The sequence below is a fragment of the Lutra lutra genome, chromosome 3, assembly GCF_902655055.1.
Source record: "Lutra lutra chromosome 3, mLutLut1.2, whole genome shotgun sequence".
NCBI lineage: Eukaryota > Metazoa > Chordata > Mammalia > Carnivora > Mustelidae > Lutra > Lutra lutra.
In genome coordinates this window covers 77335481-77358395 of record NC_062280.1, presented here as the reverse complement: position 1 = coordinate 77358395, position 22915 = coordinate 77335481, and the positions used below count along the sequence as shown (strand labels likewise).

Here is a 22915-nt window from a genome sequence, read left to right as displayed (position 1 = left end):
TGTTTCTACCAAGCTTCAGCCACTGGATGGTACTTCTGTACAGGACCACTTAATGGCTTCATTATTTCATTAAATAGGGAAGGTTGAAGAGGAGGCATTCTGGAAGCTAGAATAAAGATTTTTAATTTTTTTGTTTGTTTTAACTGCTGTGTTTTTAGCCTCTGGTTCTGACAAACCCTCTACCACCACCACACTTCTTCTGGTGGGGGGCGGGGAGAGAAAGTAAGAAAGAGAAGGAAGGAAAGAAGGAAGGATGGAAGGAAGGAATGGAGGGAGGAAAAAAGAAAAGAAAAGAGAGAGGGACGGAGACAGGAAGGAGGGAAGAAAGAAAAAGAAAAGGAAGAGAAAACATCTTACTTTCGGACTGGAGGAAATAGCACAGAACTAAAATAAACCTCAAGGATTAGGAAATGCGTGATTTTTCTCTTGAGAAGAATGTGCATGAGTTTGTTCCCACAACACTCAGAATGCTGCTTAATTCTTTAACTCCTTCAGTCTTTCATTTATGTCTGAGAATCAGAAGAATCATCTAGAAATGATTAGAGTAGATCAGCTCCCAAATGTAAAAATCCTAGAAGAATCTTAAGGCAGCTACATTGCTTAATCATAACCAAACACCCTCTAGTAAATATGTACCCATCATTGGTGTTGTTAAACTTAAAAGAAGAAATATACTCACTTATGTCCTTCTTGGGAATTAATAGTACACTCCAATCTTCCAAGCCCAGAGACAAAAACAAACAAAAACAACAACAAAAAAGATATGACACAACCTATTAGCACAAGCAAAAACAATGTTCTGATAGTGAAGCTTCATACTGCACTCAAACATATAATTATTCATACAATTTGCAATTGTCTTTACTGCTTAAAAAGTCTTTCCAGATTCCTTATAACGCCATGTTTTACCAATTTTTTCCAATCACTATAATATTTCCACAGTGTGGTTCATTATTTTTGTTCAGTCATTATAATTGAGAAAACTCAGGCCCAGAGAAGTAAAAAAAAAAAAAAAATTTTTAAACCAACAAGGCAGTAAGAAAGGAATTTGAAAGCTTACTCTCCTGGAGGCTGGTGGTTAATTAAACTTATGGCTCTAGAGTTCAGTATCCTAAAGACCCACAAGTTGCAACTGAAATTATTGGGTGTTTTATTCACACACAAACTGTTGTGATAAATCAATGACTTCTATTTACTGTAAGTGATAATACAACTAAAATTTGAAAGCTGTGATCTCCATATTCATTTCTTTCAAGAGAAAGTGTCAAAATATGTCAGGCTCCAACCCTTGGTAATTCGCTCTCATATATGTGTAATTCAGATTTCATTTGATGATATTTGAAATTATTTTAAAGATTCCTGGGCAGGACCCGAACTTTGGAGTTAAGGTCACTAACCCTACTGTGCTGAATAAGCAGAGTCCCGTGATATTCAGAGAAGTCATTGGTCATTTTGCATGTTTTGGGGGGGGGGGTGTCCTCATCAGTCACTCTTCTAGTTCCATGCTCCCAAAGTATGCATATGCCACTATGTAATAGATAGGAACAGTCTTCCAGACATGCACAATGCTGTAGCTGCTCAAGAACAGACCATTTATTAGATTAGTCCACGGGTATGTAACGTGACACAAATCTCGAGGAGTGGTCAGTGTACAATGTGTGCACAGTACATTTCATGTTAGAAAAAGAACTTACAGTAACACTATAGAACTAATACTAATATTCCCACCACCAGAATCCACCAGTCTTTGTGGGCTTGACTTCCAGGAAATGTAGAGAAAACAGAGACAAGTCTGATTTGCAGAATCTGAAGAAATTTTTATTGATCTTGTTATCCTTCCAGTGTTATGAGAGCAGGCAATACAACATTTTTGACCCAATCTCAAAAGTGTATGCTTTTTCCCAAAGCTTAAACGGTCTGGCGTTTTCTTCACCATACAGGACCTTCTCCTAAGTCAACTATCATTGCTCTCCATCAACACCATGACCCACAACCTAGTGCCGAATAGGGGTGCTTTGGCTCTTTTTCTTCAGAGATCCCCATTGGTGTGTCATCTTATGGGCTTCTGGCATCCTATATTTAACACCCAGTGTTCCCCAAAGGATAACCACAGTTACATAAGCCCTACTTTGAAAACACATGAAGAAGAAAAAGTACATTTCTAGCTAATCACCAAGAAGGCTCTAACAAGCTGCACATCAGAAGGAATACAAATGATTTCTAATTTTGAGTAACAAAATATAGGGCTTTAGAGACGTTTCTCATTGCAGTCTTCCAGCCCGGCCTTAGATAAGGAAATGCCGTCTCTGCAAGGGGCCTGAGAAGAGGTGTTAACCAGGGGAATGAAATGAAACCGGGGACAATGACCAACAGGAGACTTCAAAACCTCTGCTCCTTTAAACTCATGTCCATATCCTTTGGGAAGCTTCCCTTTGGATCTTCACTGACATTAGCCTAGCTAACAGTTAACTTTAAATCTGCAAAGTTTGATATGCCTGTGTTTAAATGTGGCCAAATACTTGTTAATCTTACTGGAAACAAATCACTGTAATGAAAATAAAAACAAGCGGTGCCATATGCCAAACTGACACACAGGGCTTATCCCTTGGTTATGTACTTACCTGCACCTGTAACGTCATCTGAGGAAGCCACTTACCGTTAATATATAAGCTAAAACACTTCCAAATATTCAAATCCAGCAGAAAAAAATGCACAAAGTTGCCCACTCATCACTAAATTATTCTGGACGGAACAGAAGGCTCAATTTCAGCACTGCCAAATGCTCTTAGCACAGAAGCAATGCACCATCTGTCTTGAAGCACCAAGTGTATCAATTCAGATTTAAAATACTGGTGCGCCCAGCAATGTCTCTTAAGCAATCCCTTTTCTGAGGCTTGAAACTTAACATGGCCCACAACAAGGTTACAGGAATCCATACTCTGAACTGCTAGTTGTAGAAGAAATTATAAAAATGTCAGAGCATCAAGCGTTGTAGTTCTATGAGCAGAAAGCCTTGAAGAGGAAGAGGATTAAGAGAGTTCTCAATGAGTCACTATTGCTATTTCTCTGAGCAAATATTTTTAAGTGGGAGATAGCACCACTGCCGGTTGGCCAGAGTGGCTCTGGGATTTCACCAGGAAAAGCTGGGACTGAAAGTGGACCGGGCTTTATCACAGGAGCACAGGGCTGTCCCTGACCAAAAAGCAAAGCTTCTAGGAGTTTGCACTTTGTAAACAATGGGCAACCATTTGAACTAGTCTTAGTAGCAAGGCGTTTCCTGATAAAGCGCTTACTCTGGGAAGATTAAAGTGATAGGGGTGTGAAGGAGACCAGGAGTCCTTTGTATGGACAGGAGGGTCGCTTAAAAGGCTTCTAGAGATAAGGGATGACTGTGAGAGCCTGAATAAAACAAGGACAGGAACCAGTGGCTATCTAAATTTAAACAATACATTAAGATAATAGGGGCACCTGGGGGCAGGGGCGCAGTCCGTTGAGCATCTGACTCCTGATCTCAGCTCAAGTCTTTCTGTCCGGGTTGAGAGTTCAAGCCTCACACTGAGCTCCACACTGAGTGTGGAGCTTCCTTTAAACAAACAAATAAAATAGAGATTAGAACTGGAAAGGAGAACAGAACATGAAAACATGTCCTCCAGAAATAAGAAGAAGAGACAGCAACCATTAGCCCGTATAGGATATGTGAAATACTCTAAAAGACATTGAGAAAGAAGAGTCATGCCCTATTTAATTTCAGATCTTTAAGTATAGCTAGGTTTAAATGTGCAATAATCACAGCAAAGGTACTGTCCCAGAAAGACTCAATCAGGAAAAAAAAAAACTGCAACTTGTAACAATTTGTTGACTCTAAGAAAATTAAGTGGTTGAACCAGTGATGAATCAGGCCTGACTAGGTTTTCAAGTGAAAATAAGCTAAGCTGCGCCCCCTTTCTTAGGTATGGATCCTTGGGAAGCAGGAAGTCAGAAGAGCAGCAGGAAGGTGGGAGCCCTAGTTCACTGCCCCTTTGGTTCTCTAGAAATGAAACCTGCTCTTCAAATCCCCTACTTCCTGGGCAAGGGAAGGCTTCATCCAAAGGGATGCAGGCTGGAACCGAGAGAGTGTCTTACCACGAGACTAGCGTAGAAGTGAGGGTAATAGGAACTGGTGTTACTATGTCTTTCTCTGACCATCACATCCACAAAGCTGACCTGGGGTAATGCTCAATTTCTTAGAATCATCTGAATGGGCAAGAAGGGATCTCTGATAAACCATTCTCTGTGCCAATTAAGAAAAGTCTTTTGCAAAATAAATAAAATGTTAAAGAAAAAAAAAAAGTGGGGAGGAAGGGCATCTGCCTTCAGCTCAGGTCATGATCCTGGGGTCCCGGGATGGAGTCCCACATAGGGCTCCCTGCTCAGCGGGAAGCCTCCTTTCCGTCTTCAGCAGCCCCTCTCCACCTCACCCTGCCCATGCTTGTTTGCTTGCTCTCTCTCAAAAATAAAATCTTAAAAAAAAAAGTCTCTGCCACATCATCTCTCCAAGCTCTCTGTACTTACCTAGGACATCCCTTTTCCCAATTAGCCTATGATGAGCTCTTTAAGACACCAAAGTTTCTTCCGCTTCCAACATGTACAGCAGTATTAGCTTTCAATAAACACTTAAATTCCTCTAGTTAAACATGGTGTCAAAGTAGATTCTTCAGTGACAAAAGGAAAATCACTTGAAGGAAAGAAAATATTAAGGTGCTTAAGACTGAAACCAACTAAGCTGCTGACCATACTTGGTGGATAAAAGAGCTGTTCCAAATGCTATTGGAATTTTAATTACTTCATTCTTATCATGTTAACCATGAAATTAAAGGCCCATCTAGATAAACAAAAATCACTTAGTCATACATTGATTCTCCAGGGCACAGAGGAGTCACACAAACACATGAGCTCTTGTCCTGACATCTTCGGTTTCAGTCAATAACCATCTCCCAGTCCAGGGAGGCGTAAGGACAACGAGAAAGCTTGGCAGCTGCATCTCCCCTCCAACCTGGCCCTATCCTTGTGTCCTCTGCCTCCTGTTGACTCCAGATGGGATGAGATGTCTGAGTTCCCAGCAAAGGACAACCGCTTTGCTTGTGTGTTAGATCCCATCCCCTCCTGCCTACCTAGGAGAATTCAAGAATTTTGTGAAGGCCTCAACTGCTGTACGTGGGGATACTGTTCCCCAAAGGGTTCTTCAGTCAGAAAGAGAGGAATGTCCTAGGCAAGTGCAGAGAGCTTGGAAACACCGGCAGGGAAAAGTGGAGCGGACGATTGTCTCCAGGATATTGCTTCTCTGCCCCACTCATTCATTTCTTCCTATTTAATCTTTCCCATCAACAGTTGTTTTTTTTTTTTTTTTAATCTAAAACAACCACCCTCCAGAAAACTCCAATTATCCCCTATTTCTCAACTTCACTACAAAATTGTGAGGTGTCTCCAGTTTCTCTCTTTCCATTATCTTTGGCATCCACTCCAGTGCAGCTTTGGTTCTCCCCACTCCACAAGACTGCTAATAAAAGTCATGAATGTCCACTACCCACCAGTCATGAAATAAAATGGACACTTCAGTCCTTATCTTATCTGACTTACCAGCTGGCACTAGATCCAGAAGATCACCCCCACCTCCTCCAAGAAACTCCTCACTCCCTTTCCAGGTACCCACAAGCCCCTGGGGTTTTCCTCTTACTTCTCTGATTGCTCCCTCCCAGGTTCCGTGACTGATTCATCATCTCCTGGCTTCCAGAGTTGGAGTGCCCAGACTTAGTTCTTCTCTAGCAGCCCTCATTTCCTTGATGGATCTCATACAGTCTCATAATTGCATCACCTATGCACGCAGGAGTCCCAAATGTACATGCCTAGCCCAGAATGACTCCTGAATTTCAGATTTGCTTATCTACTACTCTGACACCTGCATATGCATACTGAATAGGTATTTCAAACTTCACCTGTCAAAAACTGAGCTCTCAATTTTCCCTATTCCAGCTCCACCTCCAGGTTCCTCATTTTTGTTAACTGCAACTCCAACCTTTTAATTTGCTCTGGTGCCAAATGGATTTCTTTTCCACACCACACAGTTAAATGCATCATCAGCCAATCTTGTTAGCCCCACCTTCAACCAGCATCTGATCATTTCTCACCACCTACTATTACTAGCACCTGCTACTGCTACCAAGGTAGGTGTCATCACATATCTTTTACCCTGCTCCCTCCTCTTTCTCCCCTCCACCAATTCTCTTCCCTAACAGTAATCAGAGATTTTAATAAAACACACCATATCGTATCACTCTGGCTAAAAAACCTTCCAATGGCTTCCCTTAGAAATCTACCCAACTCCCTACGATGGACTACAAGACCCTATGGAGTCTGTCCAGCTGTCACAGTCCTGATCTTGCCTTCCACTTTCCCTAGCTGCTCACTCTTGTCCACCTTCCACAGCCGTTGCTGGATTTTGCATGCACTGGGCATGATCTCACTGCTGGGTTTTACATTTGCTATTCCCTTTGCCTGGAATACTCTTCCCCCATGTGGCTTCTCTCTCCCCATCTTCAGCTCCTGACTCACCTTTTTGGTCAGATCTTCTCGGACTACCCATTTTTTTTTTTAAAGATTTTATTTATTTATTTGTCAGAGAGAGAGAGAGAGAGAGATCACAAGTAGGCCGAGAGGCAGGCAGAGGCAGAGGGAGAAGCAGGTTCCCTGCCGAGCAAGGAGCCCGATGTGGGACTCGATCCCAGGACGCTGGGATCATGACCTGAGCCAAAGGCAGCTGCTTAACCAACTGAGCCACCCAAGCGTCGGACTACCCATTTTATAACCACAACGCAACCTCCCCTTCCTCCCGCTCAGCACACTGTGTCTCTTTTCCTTCCCTGCTTTAGTTTTCTCCACAGCACTTAACCATCTAATACACACACACCTTTTTTTTTTTTTAACTTTGTAAAAACTTTTGTCTGGGGGAGCCTGGCTGGCTCAGTTGGTTAAAGCTTCTGCTTTCAGCTCACATAGTGATCCCAGGGTGCTGGGATCGAGCCCCGTTATCAGGCTCCCTGCTTTTTGGAGAGCCTATTTCTCCCTCTCCCTCTACTGCCCCCCCTGCTTATGTGCTGTCAAATAAATAAAATCTTAAAAAAAAAAAACAACCCACAAACTTTTGTCTGTTTCCTTCCAATGGCAAATAAACACCATAAAGAAAGGGATTCTCATGTGCTTGGTTACTGCTATTTCTAAGCACCTACAATATTTAGGTGAGTATATAACTAGTAACTTATTGACTAAGTGAAGTGCATTGGATCCTTGATCTCTAGGAGCTCATGATCAAAAAGATGACACCAAAACACAAATAAAATGTGTCATTAAAAAGAACATCAGGGTGCCTGGGTGGCTCAGTCGTTAAGCATCTGCCTTCAGCTCAGGTCATGATCCCAGGGTCCTGGGATTGAGCCCCACATCAAGCTCCCTGCTCAGCAGGAAGCCTGCTCCCTCTCCCCTTCTCCCTGCCTGTGTTCCCCCTCTCACTGTGTCTCTCTTTCTGCCACATAAATAAAATAAAAATCTTAAAAAAAAGAAAGAAAGAAAAGAAACATCATCTTGGGGCGCCTGGGTGGCTTAGTTGGTTGGGCATCCAACTCTTGGTTTTTGGCTTAGGTCATGATCTCAGGGTCCTGGGATCAAGCCCCACATCAAGTTCTGGGACTCTGTATGGAATCTGCTTAAGACTCTCTGCCCGTTTTTGCCCTCCCCCGACACATTCTCTCTCCTCATCTTTCCAAAATAAATAAGTCTTAAAAAAAAAATCATCTCACATGTGTATTTTAAATGACTTTTACCATCTGGGAGTTGAGTGGCCAGAGAGTTTAGCAGAGGGGGAAAGTGCTCTAAAAACATGATAAAGGAAATCAGGGAAGGGGTGCCAGTGATCCACTGACGTAGAACTTTATTTTTCACTGCTTTGTGTTCCTAAGTTACTTTTCTTCATCACTTTGTAGATGAAACATGAAATGTTTATATAAGACCTGTCAAAACACTGAACTTGACCTACTAAGGAATCTAATTTCTCTTACAGCCGTGGCCCCATGATTGTCAGGATTTCTCTTGTGTCAATATCCCTTGGTCTGAACTGAGTCTGGTGTAATGGGCAGCTAGCCTACCTGAGCTTACTCAGCTGACCCACGAAATACTCTTGTTACAATGAGTGAGAAAGTTGCTGGAATTACATTTCTGGAATTGGGGAGCTTCTACCCCACTCACCGTTCAATTATACCTACTGATGTTACATGTTACTCAATAATATAGGGCAACAAAGAAAAAAAAATAGCCTCTTTGATTCTTTATCCTATTCCCTTTCTCACAGAAGCTAGAAGTGGGGAAGACAAATAAATGAGAAGACAGAGATAATATTTCAAAAACCAACTTGCAACACTCCTCAAGGACTGCCCCTCCATACTACTGTATAGTATACTAGTTCCTTTCCCCTGAAATATTTATCTTAACAGAATTTTTTTCAAAGGCCGTAACTTTTCATTTTTTCTTAGATTTTCCTAAAAGAATACTGTAAACAGATACATGTATTCCTTTGTGTCTTTTTCTTTTTACCAATAAAAATACGTCAATTCAAGAGGAGAGTAATAACATGGGAAAAATTATGTAAACTCTATAGGACAAAATGCATTTTGGTATATTTAAGGACTGTAAAATTACAAGATTAAGTTATTCTCCATTTTAAACAAGCAGACATCAAGTAGGTTATTGGAACAACCCATTGCTACTTCAGATATTTCAAGTTAACAGGACTATATCCAACACGAACTACATATTAAGCACTGAATCAGTACGACAGGGAATTAAAGAAGACATGACTGATTTGTTTCTTATGGTCTCTGGATAACCTTCTGGAAAACTTATACCTATGACATAATATTAATTCATTCAGCAAACATCCATCATGTTAGGTATTATACTGAGATACAGAGACAAGGGGTATAGTTATCCTCCAAAAGCTCACTGTACAGAAATATGTGGAAGATATTAAACTGAATGTAATAAAATGCCAAAATGCACACTATAGACACTGGGTACTAAGAGTAGCCTGAAAGAAAGTTAATTATTTTAAAAGTGCCAAATAGTATTAAGTATGTTTAATATCACATATATTGGGTAAAACAAAATTATTATACCAATATTTTCATAACTACACCAGCAGGGACATCTGCTCAATTTCTTATTCAACAGAAAATAGATACACATTAGCAAAGATTTGTTCTCCTCTGCTAAGATGAGGGGAAAATCTCATCTGGAGAGGAAAATGATAAACTATTTAAGGATGTGACAATGTATTCATCTCTGTACGCATCACTGTGCTTGAAAGGATCTTCAATTAGCAAGCACCTAAATGTGTAGAATGAACTGGAGATCAGGTAAGGGGGTTCTATAGCATAACCAACCTAGACCCCCTCCAACAGAAAAAAAATAAAGAAAAGAAAAAAGTATTCTTGCTAAGAAAGGCTCCTGGCTTGTTCCTGGCACTTGGAAATACACACATGCTTAAATTCTTTCTATGTATCTGAGGTTGTGCACATGGTTTCTCAGGGAAACAGACAGACTAAAAGTACATGATAGTAAAATGCAAGGGTTTCATGGAAGGATTTGGACTTGAGATAAACTTTAGGGATTGGAGGATTTAGGAGAAAAACTGCTCTTAATGTTCTGTGTTGGGAAGACTGGCGTAATCGGCTTTAGCCTTAGTGGATTTCAACAAGGTAACCAATAGCTGTGGCAGACTTAAAGTGAATTTAAATTATCTCCAAATATACTCATTGGTAATATCTAAATTTGTTGACCAATTCCTTTGCTCTGCCATAGTTCTGTTTATTTCTGAATATATCCAGGGCTAGAACCCAGAACTCTGCTGCCTAATCAGAGTTAAATCACTCTTTCTCATAGACAATGAAATTAATGATAATACTGTCAAATGATAAATGTTTAATACTGTCTGTGTACTTCAAACTGGATCTTTTTTTTTTTTTTTAAATTTTCAAACTAGCATCTGAACGTTTGGTATTGCTAATAGGATACTATCACTTAAAAATCACCTAGGGCTTCCTGTTATATCAGCACAAGAAACCACAAAAAGCTGAGAGCACAGATGGCAAACTAAAACAAACAAGAGACCCTGCTCAAAATCCAGGATATCCCCTTCAGAGAAGTGCTTATGAGTGCATGGAGAGCATCAGGGAGAAAAAGAGGTCAGTGAGGACAGGTGGCAATATGCATGCACCTCAGAGGATCATTTCTCATTCCTAATTAACAAGGTTTATTCTGTCCGACAAGGCTCTAACACTAGCCATCCCTGCTGGCAATTTGGGTTTACAAACTAGTCTCAGAAATTCTTTTTTTAGAAAAAACCCATGTAAAACCATGGACAAACTTTACTCCCAAAAAAGTTGACAAATTAGTTATAAAAAATTGATGTTTCAAATAATGCCTGTATATCAAAATGTAATTATGAATTCTTTTTTATTATTTGTGAATTACTTGAAAAACCTAGTAATGTATTTAGACATGAAACAAATCTATTTATTTATATACTCTACTCATTTAAAATAATGAACACTAGCTGAAATATGTGGATAATGTAATCATTGTAGATTAATTATCTCAGCCTCTTAAAATTATTTGCATTGGTTTTATAAAAATAATGTTTTCATATCATGCCATAATTCTGTCCAAAGACCACAATGTAAATGTCAAGTGAAAATGTGTTAATGCACTGCATTAACATAACTACAACACAAGTTAATATGTGAAATCATAGGATGGAAATTGACTTAAATTTTATAATATAGTCACTCTTGTATTGTTATAATACATTTAGACAAATTAGTGGGCTGATTCTAAGTCCAACACCTCGAAGTTCTATTAGAACTCTTAGGGTCAATCCAAACCACAAATGCCTACACAATTTTATCCCTGTGATTACTTAAGATTTCCTGCTTAAAAAAAAAAAAAAAAAAAAAAAACCACCTCTAGATAACTAATACATCTTGTTAGCTTGAAAAAGGTAGTTATTAAATGCTTGATACATATTTATCAATATAAATTTCCTGATGGGGTTATGTGATGTATAACTAAAAAAAAATTAAGATGACATTTATCTTATTTTCCCAATTAACAAAGGGAAATTAGTGATGTTAAAAGTATTCTTAAGTATCTAAGGCAGAAGATAAACAAACATATCTCATCTTCATTGGAATCAATTAATAAAGCCTTATTTTGTAAGGTTACATTTGAGACGTTAAATCAGAATTTAAAATAAGAATTTACTAAGATGCAAATTGTACTTTAGAGAGTCATTTTCAGAAATTATCAATCTATGAATATCTGCTGTTACATAGATATAGTCAATATTAACTGTGATGTTACAAATCACAACCTGGTGAAGAATGGAGAACTGTACCTTCCCCCCACCATACTGGCCATGTAATATGGGCAAGTTACTGAACCCACCTGTGCATCAGTTTCACTCTGTCAACCAAACATGGTCAGAGGGTCTCCTCTCATGAGCTCTGCAGGGGACATTCAGTAGCTAAGCAGTGGCTGCCATGCAGTGGCTGCATGGCCCTGCATGGCACACTGCAGGGCTCCTCTGAGAGCACTGGACCAGAATTTGAGCACGGCAGGCTCAATGCGATGCTCAAGGCCATGACTACTCTTGAACACCTACAAAGTGATATTTGGACTTTCACTTATACAATTTGTTCTTAATGGGTCAGAAAAAAAAATCCAGTTTCTGAAATACCACAATTTACATCCAGAGCAAAGTTTATGGGGGGAAAAAGCCCCACCCTATTTGTAGATGAATATCTATATAACTGAAAAGCGGACCTACAGTTTTTCAGAAATAGAAAACAAGGTAAAAAGAAATATTCAGGATTTTAAGGGAAACTAATAGTAAAAACCAAATGACAATTGTTATTTTTCAGTTCCTTTGAAATTGTAGCCTGTTTCCTGAAAGAGAAAGAAGAACAAGGATAACAAATGTTATAGCATTAGACCTACTGAGTTTGAGGGCTAACAGAGAATAAGGAGATAATCAGAATCAACTTTTGTTTCATATATGAATAAACTAAACTCAAAGAAGTTAAAGTGTCTTACTTAAGGCCATAAAGGTAGTTTGTGAAAGAGCCAGGAACATTTTTAAGTAACCACATCCTTCTTCTCTGTCTCAAGTAAGCCTACAAAGTAGCAAAAAGGTTGGTGGTAGTAATTAGGGGGTAACAAATAAAGAAAGTCTAATGATAGCATCCAAAACATCCTAATACTCATTATGATGAAAGCTTTTCTGGCATCAAGAGAGAGGTTCACTACTTTAGGATACAGAATATACGATACTGGAAGTGGGGAAAAAAACACCTTTTGCAGCTCACCTACACAGAAATCCTTACAGTTTACATAAAAGGTCCTCACTCTCATCACACTGACTTGAACTCCATTATCGATTATTACCACCTAAAATAGTCAAGGCTCAGAGGTTTTCATAGACCTAAGCCTAAATTCTTCAAAATACTACCTATTTGCTTAGTGTTCCTCTGTAATATGGAGAGATGGAGTAAGACAATTTAAGACTTCTATTGAAAATTCTCAAGTAGGAGGCACATTACTCTTAGGGTATGCGCAACTATAAATGTTTACTTTATTAGCTTAAAGCAATGTATTTTTATGCTAATAACTCCACCTCTATAATTTTAAGATGGTACGCTAAACTCCTTATGTAGGACTAGAGAAGACATTTGCACACATTCCACAACCTCTGGCTATAGGACCGGAGAATTACCTCAATAATTATCATAGTCATAGAAAAAAATTAAGCACATTTATAACATTTACCAAACCTGAATATTGCAAAGTAATTCTCCTATAAGAAATCTAATATTTGATAACTATAACCAAAAGAAGTAACCTGTAAAACCCTTAAAATTTAGTTATTTTTTCAAATGAGAAAAAAATGCCACATTCATACACTAATCCAGAGTTCTGTCCCATTTCCAGGCCAGACAACGGTTTCTGTGTTCAACTCTGCTTCTAGCTATTATCTGCTGGCTAAGGGCCTAAAAAGAATGGTAATACACACAATACACCATGAAAATTCAAGACCAGGATTAGTAGCAAAGTGTAAAAAATGTACCAACGACACAGAAGTACTATCAGATTAAAGTTGTCTGACAACACTGTCCAATGGTGGATGGAAATCACCACTTGGGAAACAAAATGTTCCATAAGTTAATACCAGATTCCTGAGTGAGTCACAATTTACATTATCTTTTGCTTAAATATCATCTTATCGAAGTAGAGCATTGTGTGTTTTGGATCAATGATTTAAATCCAGTTTTACATATTTAAGCTCATTATATGCTCTCATTAGTAAGTACTTCAGGAAAAAAAACTACACATTTAACAAGATTTCAAATGTTTTCACTTTAACAATTCCTTTATTTGTACTGGTCCTTAGTAGTCAATCTTCATATCCGCATTTTGTTTCATCAACAATCATCTCAGACACACCTTCTAACAAGATTGACTTAAAATATTACGACAGGAAACTATGCCTTCAGGAGCATGTTTATTGTGTTTGAGATGATCATCAGGGTCTCTCTGAGCTACAAAGGGTAAAAGGAATCCTCCTCATTACAAACTGACAAAGGTAAAAGGTAAAACATTTTTCACAACAGCATGAACCACATACTCAGAAATAGATCTGGTTTAATACAAATGACATAATTCCTAGTCATCTACGGCTACTTTTATAACTTCATACAGATAATGAAATTAGGCTAAATGCACTATAATATTTGGTAGACTTCAGGACCAGTATCCTTAGTACATCACAAAATACATTTTGATATCCCAAAGAAGCAAGACTTGCAAGTAGGCGTTTTAAACATAACTAATCTACAGCTACAAAGTTCTACTCTTGATAGCATTTACCTTTTGGGGAGTCTCCCAGTCTCCAAAGGATAAAAGCAGAGAGTAGAATCAGTATAACATATACACAGAAGTCCGTATTGTAAAGGCTATAAAGATTTGGCAGCACAGTGGAAGGGGCCCTCTGCTCCTTCACACCGCATACAAATTCTGTGAATTATGTGGCATATCTCTTGGTCCACTGTCTGGCTATCCTGTCATGTTCTGCTCTGTTGGTCAAATACTGAGTGGCTATGCTTCCAACCAGAGGATCCGCTGGAAAAATAGAACAGTAAGAGATATTACACAGTGTCTTATTACAGTTTTAATACTCTATTAAATTAAAACACTAATTTTTCAGCAGCACCTCTTTATATAATGGCTAAATTTTCAAGATAATAAAATGCTTTAAATAACATAAGCATCTGTGTATTTTAATATTTAAATTAGAAAAGCCTTTTAACTAAAAATACATGCTGACTTAATAAACTTGATTTTTTTAATACTACTACTCTGCATTTATTCAGCAATGGAAGTGTGGTTGGTGATTATATTTCTACCTTCTTCTGGATGTTTTAAAAATGTGATTTTTAAATAAAAATGCAAATCTTACAATATAGTTTACAGCATTTCTATCTAGATATTATGCACATTCACAAGCATTTAAAGTATTATTAAGCATATATACTTTCTTTCAGTGCCTTGCTCTTTCCCTATCAGTTCACTTAGAGCTGCCTCACCCTTTTTAATTCTATTGGGCATAGGTAAAACTGCTGGGCTTACAATAAAAGTAAAAGCCTTTGGTGATTAGTTCAATATGTAAAAAAAGTAATTCAACTTTTTAAAAAATGACCACTTAGTAAGATAACATATGTAAAATCCTAGGCTTTCAAGTCAACTATACATGTTAATATGCGGTAATTAAGCATTTCTTGAAAATGTTAGAACTATGTTATAATGACTTTATCTGAGTTAATACAATCATAATCTAGTCCAACACATCAACTACAACTTTAATAATCCACTATTACTACTTATAAAAACCTAACTATAATCTAAGAGAGAAGGGAGAACAAGAAGCCATACATTAATTACTAAGTAAGCAGTTGCTTTAGAGCACACGACAGCATGGAAGGAGCTAGAAAAGGAGGCACTGGTGCCAGTCACGGTTTTCTTCCTATCAAACAGGTTTGTACCACTACATAATTTAGAAAAAAGTCCATCAACGACAGAAAGAAAGTAATTATAGGTAGCATGCCATTAATAAACTAAACAAAGTTACTGTGAGACTTTTGTCTATTCTAAATGAAATGGCTTTGATAATTTTCTTGCAAAATGATTTATGCTTATCTTTCCACCAACAGCATTTACTTCCTCAATCCATAGTTAAGGCAAGAACACAATGGTTTCGGTAGCCCCACTGCGTGTGTTAATAAAGGTTTGCTTACCAGGGTTGCAATCTGTCAAAAGAGAACAAATCGACAGCAAAACCTTTGAAATAGTCAAAGCAGGACTCCAGTTGTCTTTAAGGATGTCCAGACAGATGACTCCCTGACTGTTGATGTTGCAGTGATAGATTCTGGTGCGGAAAGTAACCTAAGGGCAATTCCATTAAAAACAAAGAAAAGGAATGCTTTATTACCAACTAAAACTCTTATCAGCAAAAGTTAAGTACAATACATCATAGACACTAAATAGAAAATAATTTACTGAAGAGCTAATAAATATCAGATTTAACTAATATCAAAAGTAAATGATTTTAGGGGCGCCTGGGTGGCTCAGTTGGTTAAGCGACTGCCTTTAGCTCAGGTCATGATCCTAGAGTCAGGCATCGGGCTCCCTGCTCGGCAGGGAGACTGCTTCTCCCGCTGACCTCTCTCCTCTCATGCTCTCTCTCTCATTCTCTCTGTCTCACGCTCAAAGAAATAAATAAAATCTTAAAAAAAAAAAAGTAAATGATTTTATTTGGGACGCCTGGGTTAAGCATCCAACTCGATCTCAGCTCACGTCTTAATCTAAGGGTAGTGAGTTCAAGCCCCACACTGAGCATGGAGCCTAGTTTAAAAAGAAAAAAAATAAAAATAAAAAAGGAAATGGTTTTTATTCAGTTCAGTTGAGATTTTTTTTACCCAGCAGATTAGGTACTATATCAGTTTTACACCAAAGTAAGCAGCTGATTTGGTTGGTTTACGGTAAACAAATGACACAAAATAATTTTGTGTATGTATGACCATATGACCATATATATATATATATATATATATATATATATACCATATACACATGCACACATGTGCATGCACAGCTCTGTTTTAGCATCAAAGGTAAGAAGGAACTTAGGAAGAATTTATTTTACCATAAAACAAAAGTTACATTAGTTTCTTAGTAAAAAAGATCAGTATCAACTCAACTAATGTCCTGTCATGTATCAGAAATACTGGACAAGGATTTAGAGGAAAGTTGATGAAATCACCAGTCTATTTTTTAGCCTTTTGTTTCTGCAACTGGTTCAGTGCCTTGTTAGACTAAGAGAGTAAAATGAAATAAAAGCAAGGTCGTAAGGTAATGAATAAAGGAAACTATTTATCTCTTAGATATATGAAAAAAGGGGGGGGTAAATCGTAGGAACAAATACTGGCAAGTTTCAAACAGTCACAAGGGGCACTGGGTGGCTCAGTGGGTTAAAGCCTCTGCCTTGGGCTCATCAGCTCAGGTCATGGTCCCGGGGTCATGGGATTGGGCCCCACATCCGGCTCTCTGCTCGGCGAGGAGCTGCTTCCTCCTCTCTATCTGCCTGCCTGTGATCTCTGTCAGATAAATAAATAAAACCTTTAAAAAAAAAAAAAAACAGTCACAAATACTAATGGGGTGGCTAATTCTTAATTTTGAGTAGCTGAGAAAAAAGAAAAAAACAGCTCCCGATCTCTTGGAACTACCAGTGTACTATATGATCTCCCTGTAGAGTCTAGAAAGAAAATATTAAAAGCCCTTTAAAGAGCGTCTGGGTGCTCAGTTGGTGAGGTAACTGCCTTCGGCTCAGATCATGATCCCGGAGTCCTTGAACTGAGGCCCGCATCAGCCTCCCAGCTCCACGGGGAGTCTGCTTCTCCCTCTGACTGTCTCCACTCTCATGCTCTCTCTCACTCTCAATAAATAAATAAAATCTTTAAAAAAATAAAAAATAAAAGCCCTCAAAAGTATATTTCTGATAAGGATGTATAATTAAAAACAAGAAAGAAACCAGTGGTCTAGCAAGGGAGGAAAAGGGAAGAATCTGTACCTCCAGAACGTCTGTGTAACAGAATGGACATGTTACCTTTATCGCTCTTAAAATACGCTCGTTGAAGTGAGACCGGCTAAAAATACAATACATACCAACATTTCAAGACACAGTACCAAAAAGAGAATGAAACCCTGGCATTAATAATTTTCTTTCATTGATTTTATGTTCAATAGACAATATTTGGATATACTGGATGTTATTAAATTAATTTCACTGTCTTTTTCTACACTTTATAATGTAGCTCATAGAAAATTTAAAATTACACATGTAGCTTGCATTAGATTTCTGTCAGATGCTTCTGCTCTAGAATATGGGAATAATACATGTTTAGATCACCAAGAGCTGACTACTCAACAGACATGCGTGATTATAAACACAATTAATAATATGAATCCTTTTGGGGCACCTGGGTGGCTCAGCAGGTTAAGCATGTGTCTTTGGCTCTGGTCATGATCCCAGGGTTCTGGGATCAAGTACTGAGTTGGGCTCCCTGCTCAGTAGGGAGTGGCTTCTCCCTCTCCCCCTGCTCGTTCTTGGCACGTGCATGCGTGCGTGTTTTCTCTCTCAAATAAATAAATTTTAGAAAATCTTAAAAAAATACTTCGAATCCATTCAACTATTAATAGTTGATGAACAGAAGAGAATTAAATTTTTATTATACCTCAAGAAGTTCAACACTTTACCTGAACTTCAAGAATAAGCAGAATTGTATAGAAATATTGCATCTAACACCAAAGTAACAGCAGTATTCTTTCTTTCTCACTTGTTCAACCACAGATCTGGATAGTGCTTCATAATACTGTGTCAGATATCTTAGGCAAGAAGAATGATTCACCATCGAAGGATTAGAAAATTAAAATACTGAGACTTCAGCAAAAAAATTAAATGCTAAATTAAAACATAACACTATATTAACCAAAACAACTAATAAATCATACATAGAATTATGGTTTGAAAGGTTTATGTTAGTCATTTTCTATTTTACATTAAAGAGGCCAAGAAAAATAGGAAAGTCCTTTTCTTTAACAAATACTCCCTCATAAAAATAATTTGGTAAAAAATAAATCTTGCAAACTTCTTCTAATTTTGCTACCACATTAAAACCAATTTCAAGAAAAATGAGGCATCTAGAAATAAGTATCACTATTTATCAAAGACAGCTATGATTTTGTTTTCTGTAATACCAGAAACTTAACCAATGAATACAAATTGAGCAGTTAGTGATACACCAGCACTTAACACGTGTCATTCTGAATGTTAATACAATTTGTAGTATTATTCACATGAAGGCTTGTTCATTTGAACTAGCAAGATATACTCCACATACGTGAGCGCATTCAATAAGACAATCATTTAAAAATCTTAAATTCTAATGGATCACATAGTATAATACTCAAAAAATACTGATAACTAGTTCACAGCAAAATACCTCTAGGTGATAGGGAACCTTGATGTCTGTACTTTGAGGTAAATACCACTAGGTGGAACTGTTATCTTATTAGATAATGGGAGAAATAATCCCAGGTCTAAAAACAAACAAAAAACCTTAATTTTTACTCTCCAGGCACCCAACCCAAGCATGCAAGTGAGCACAGGCATTAAATTGCCACGCAGGCATTAAATTGCTACATGTATTTTAAATAGTGTAGGGAACATAAGGAACTATGTTGAAAAGAAAAACATTTCATCATAGTTCAAGGCTTGATAACAACATACTTTTCCCCTGACATATCAGAAGTCTCTGTAACTAGACCATAATTATGTTCAGGCTTAACACTGGCAGTTTTTACCTGTTGGCTTGACCACTTTATAATGAGAAGTGAGAGGAGGAAACCATCCAGGTAATTGTTATGTTTAAGACTTGAAAAATAATTGCCAGTCATTACAAGGTACAACTCAACCCTTCTGTTATCCATCTAATGGTTCATATTGCGAGCCAGCTGAGACATAAGCCACCCAGCTACCCTTACTCCCATTACTACATCTTATCTACAGAGGTCACAGAGTAAGCTGATTAAATAATAGTAGTTTCCCTCTTCTTGCTGTTTTTCTAGTTTTGCTTATCTGTAAAGATAGGTATTGAGCATAAAATTCAAGTTATTTAATTCTTATTTCTGCAAGTTGTCCAACAGGTTTACTTTTTTTTTTTTTAAACCCAATATGCTTCTCAAGGAAAGTCCATAGGATATTTTCCCTTATAACATAATCTAAAATGTATGCTGGTATGCAAGTGGCATACTTTTATTTATAATTAACAAACCCTCTTCCTGCTGATTATAAAGTTATTTGTATAAGGCAGTAATCAATTTCTTTCAGTTTTAAAATTCTTGGTTACATAAGAGCTTCTGTATCAATTCATGAAAAATAATGAAATAAAAATGATTACATCAATACACATTTAACCTCTAGAATTTTGGAAAAGGAATAAATATTAACGAATGGACTTCTAAGGTTCTTACCTTTGGTGGCTTAAATGGATAATCAGATGAAAAAGTGATATCCAGAAAAAACACACCACCTTCATATACAGAACCTGGTGGACAAGTATAGTTGATCTCCACTCATAAATGTTATCCTCCTTTAGGCCCAGCACTATTTAAAAGAAATTAAAAATCAATGTGTATATCTGTAAGTAATGAATGTTAACATCTAAACCAATTAAGTATTAGAGTAAATCCAGCAATCTAGAACAATGAGATAATATAATTCCGAGTGTGTTGTATACATATATGTATAAAATATTTGCAAATATTTCAAATTTACAGAAAATCTGCAAGAACAAAGAACACAAGTATAATCTTACCCAGACTGTTCCTGTTAGCATTTGGACCCATCAACTCTTTTTTTTTTTTTTTTTTAAGATTTTATTCATTTATTTGACAGACAGATCACAAGTAGGCAGAGAGCAGGCAGAGAGAGAGGAAGGGAAGCAGGCTCCTGCTGAGCAGAGAGCCCGATGCGGGACTCGATCCCAGGACCCTGGGATCATGCCTGAGCCGAAGGCAGCGGCTTAACCCACTGAGCCACCCAGGCACCCACCATCAACTCTTTCATCTTCTCCCTCCCTCCCCCGCTTTCTATGTACGTGTATATGTACACACACACACACACACACAGACACACACACACACACACGGACACGGACACCCACAGTGCTTTTTTTGAGCCATGTGATAATAAGCTGAATGAATACATCTGGCCCCCTCCCCATAAATACTTAAGTGTGCACATTTCCTAAATTAACCTCCAATATAATCACAATACAGCTACAACTTCAGTAAATGTATCAATAAAACACTTTAACCTATAATCTGCAAAATAATGTCTTTTAAAAAATTTAATTTTCCTCCAGATACAGAATCTACTCTTGTGATCATCTTGTGATCACCTATGTTCTACAACTTTTGTTTCCTTTAATATGGCACTTTTCCACCTTTGACTTTTATAACAAACATTAACATTTTGGAAGAATACAGTCATCTTCCTTCCTATCACCTCCTTCTTCTTTTAATAGAATGCTCATCTTTTTGGAATTATCTGGTTTCCTCATAATTAGATGCAGACAGTGCATTCCCGGCCAAATACTACATAAGTGATGTGTTCTCAAGCTACCATGGTATTCATTTACCTATCCCTAATTGGTGATGTTAATTTTTATCACCTAGATCAAGTGCTGTCTGATTTTCCTACTGCTTACTATTTTTTCCCCGCAACCAATAAATAACATTTGGATAGACACTTTAAGACCATGCAAACACTCTGCTCTTCATCAAAATTTCTCCCCTAGATTTAACATCCAAGCTATAAAATATAAACTATATATAGTCACAGTATATAAACTATACTGTGATGGTGATAAAATCATGGTTTTTCCAATTTCAGTATTTCTTCTACATTTACCAGCTAGCCCTTGATCCCTCTCATTTCCCATTTGTATGAATCTGTGTATTACTGGTGTGGTTTTCATGGATTTTTTTCCCTGATGATTTATATAATTCATTACTACCTTTAACTGTTTTTGATGACAAATTTGGCCAGTGAGAGCCCCTTCCCAATCGCCCCTCTATTCCTGGGACAGGCTGCTGTGATGTTAGAGGAGTACTTCCTTACTTTCTGCCATAACTAGATGTCCCAGGATTCCAGCCTTGGAATCAGTCATTTCCTCAGGGAACCCTGGTTCCTTTTAGTCTCACATTTAGGGAATGTTAGAAACCAAAGTCTGAATGCTAGATGCTATTAAGTCCCAGATACATTACATTGTGCTTAACAATACATCATTTCACTTATAAAATTCAAAACAAGAGAAATAATTCAAATACAATCTAGCCTCACAATTATTTGCTGGTAAGGCACATCCATTACTCCTTAAATTTCTCTTCCAAGGTTTTCCCTCAGACTTCCTTTCTTCCTAATCTTTGCCATCATGAATTATCTTGACTTTCTGAACTAATGTATAATACATATACAGCATTTCTTCTTTAAAAGTAACCACCAGTTTAGAAATTCACCTGCATGTTTAATTTAAAATAAGGGTAAACCAGCATTGATAAATCACCCACATTAATCACAACAGGACTTTCAAGTATAGTTACAATAATTTGACTGTATCTTATTAATTCTGTAAAATAAGCTGTGAATTGTAAACATGATGGTAAGTGATGCTATCAATAATCAAATGTGTGCTCTGAAAAAATAGTTAATACAGAAAGGGTGTAGAAAACTTGATGGTATAATCAAAATGTTTACAGCATGTTTTAAAGACCTATCTTTAAGGTACTTAAATAAAAGCTTACTATTTTGGCCTATTTAGGGAAAAACATTTTTCAAATAAATACTGTTTTATATGTTTCAAGTATACACAGAAACAAACTAATTACATAAGTGGCTCACTGTTCTGTCATCATTTGAGAATCAGGTATATTCCCTAAGTGAATTTTTTAACTGTAACTAAAAACATCAAACTGAGTCCTAATTTTATAAACAAAAAAGGTTTAACCTGATTCAAAAGCATTTTCCTTTCCAAGTTAATTTTTCCCTTGGTGACTTAAGGTAATCATTATATGATTAAATTATAGTGTCAAAGACATCTATGGTATGGCTGTCTTACTAAAATGATTCTAAACTACATGTGCCACACAGTGGTGGTGGTAGTAGTAACAACAGTAGTAAGGTTTAGCCCATCCTTATTACATGCCAGGCATTGTTCAAAGCATCAGTGTATAACTCATTTAATTCTCCTTAAAAATCCATGAAGTAGGTACTGTTAGTACATTCCTATTTTTAGATGAGGAAACAAAGGTTCAGAGAGTTAAATAATTTTCCATGTGTCCCATGGCAGAAAATGACTCAGACAGAACTTAGACAAAGTCTGTAAACTAGTCTGCATTGTCCTCAATCGTTCGCTATATTTCCTCTTATTAATTTCAGTGCTACTACACCTAATTTAATCTCCAAATTCTGCTGATACTTACTTGTGTAAGAATCCAAGGGGCACTGTTATCCAAACAAAACAAAACAAAAACCCCAAAACAAACTTCCTCAGTGATATTAGTTCTCAGTAGAACTATGCTATGCTTCAGGGGATACATTCAAGTTAAGTTGGGGATTACTATATTTTAATGAATCATAGAATTTCAGACTGAAAAGAAT

At 37.3% G+C, this 22915-nt stretch overlaps 1 protein-coding gene across 1 annotated transcript in view; it reads right to left on the bottom strand.

Moving 5' to 3' along the window:
* Window positions 1-14116: 14116 nt before the first annotated feature.
* UBE2E3 (ubiquitin conjugating enzyme E2 E3) overlaps window positions 14117-22915 on the bottom strand; it is an 88548-nt gene continuing 79749 nt past the window's right edge. Inside the window, 5 exon segments of the mRNA XM_053447832.1 lie at window positions 14117-14259; window positions 15432-15579; window positions 19726-19808; window positions 19811-19841; window positions 19843-19858. Coding sequence (XP_053303807.1) covers window positions 14162-14259; window positions 15432-15579; window positions 19726-19808; window positions 19811-19841; window positions 19843-19858 — 376 coding nt within the window. The 3' untranslated portion in view covers window positions 14117-14161.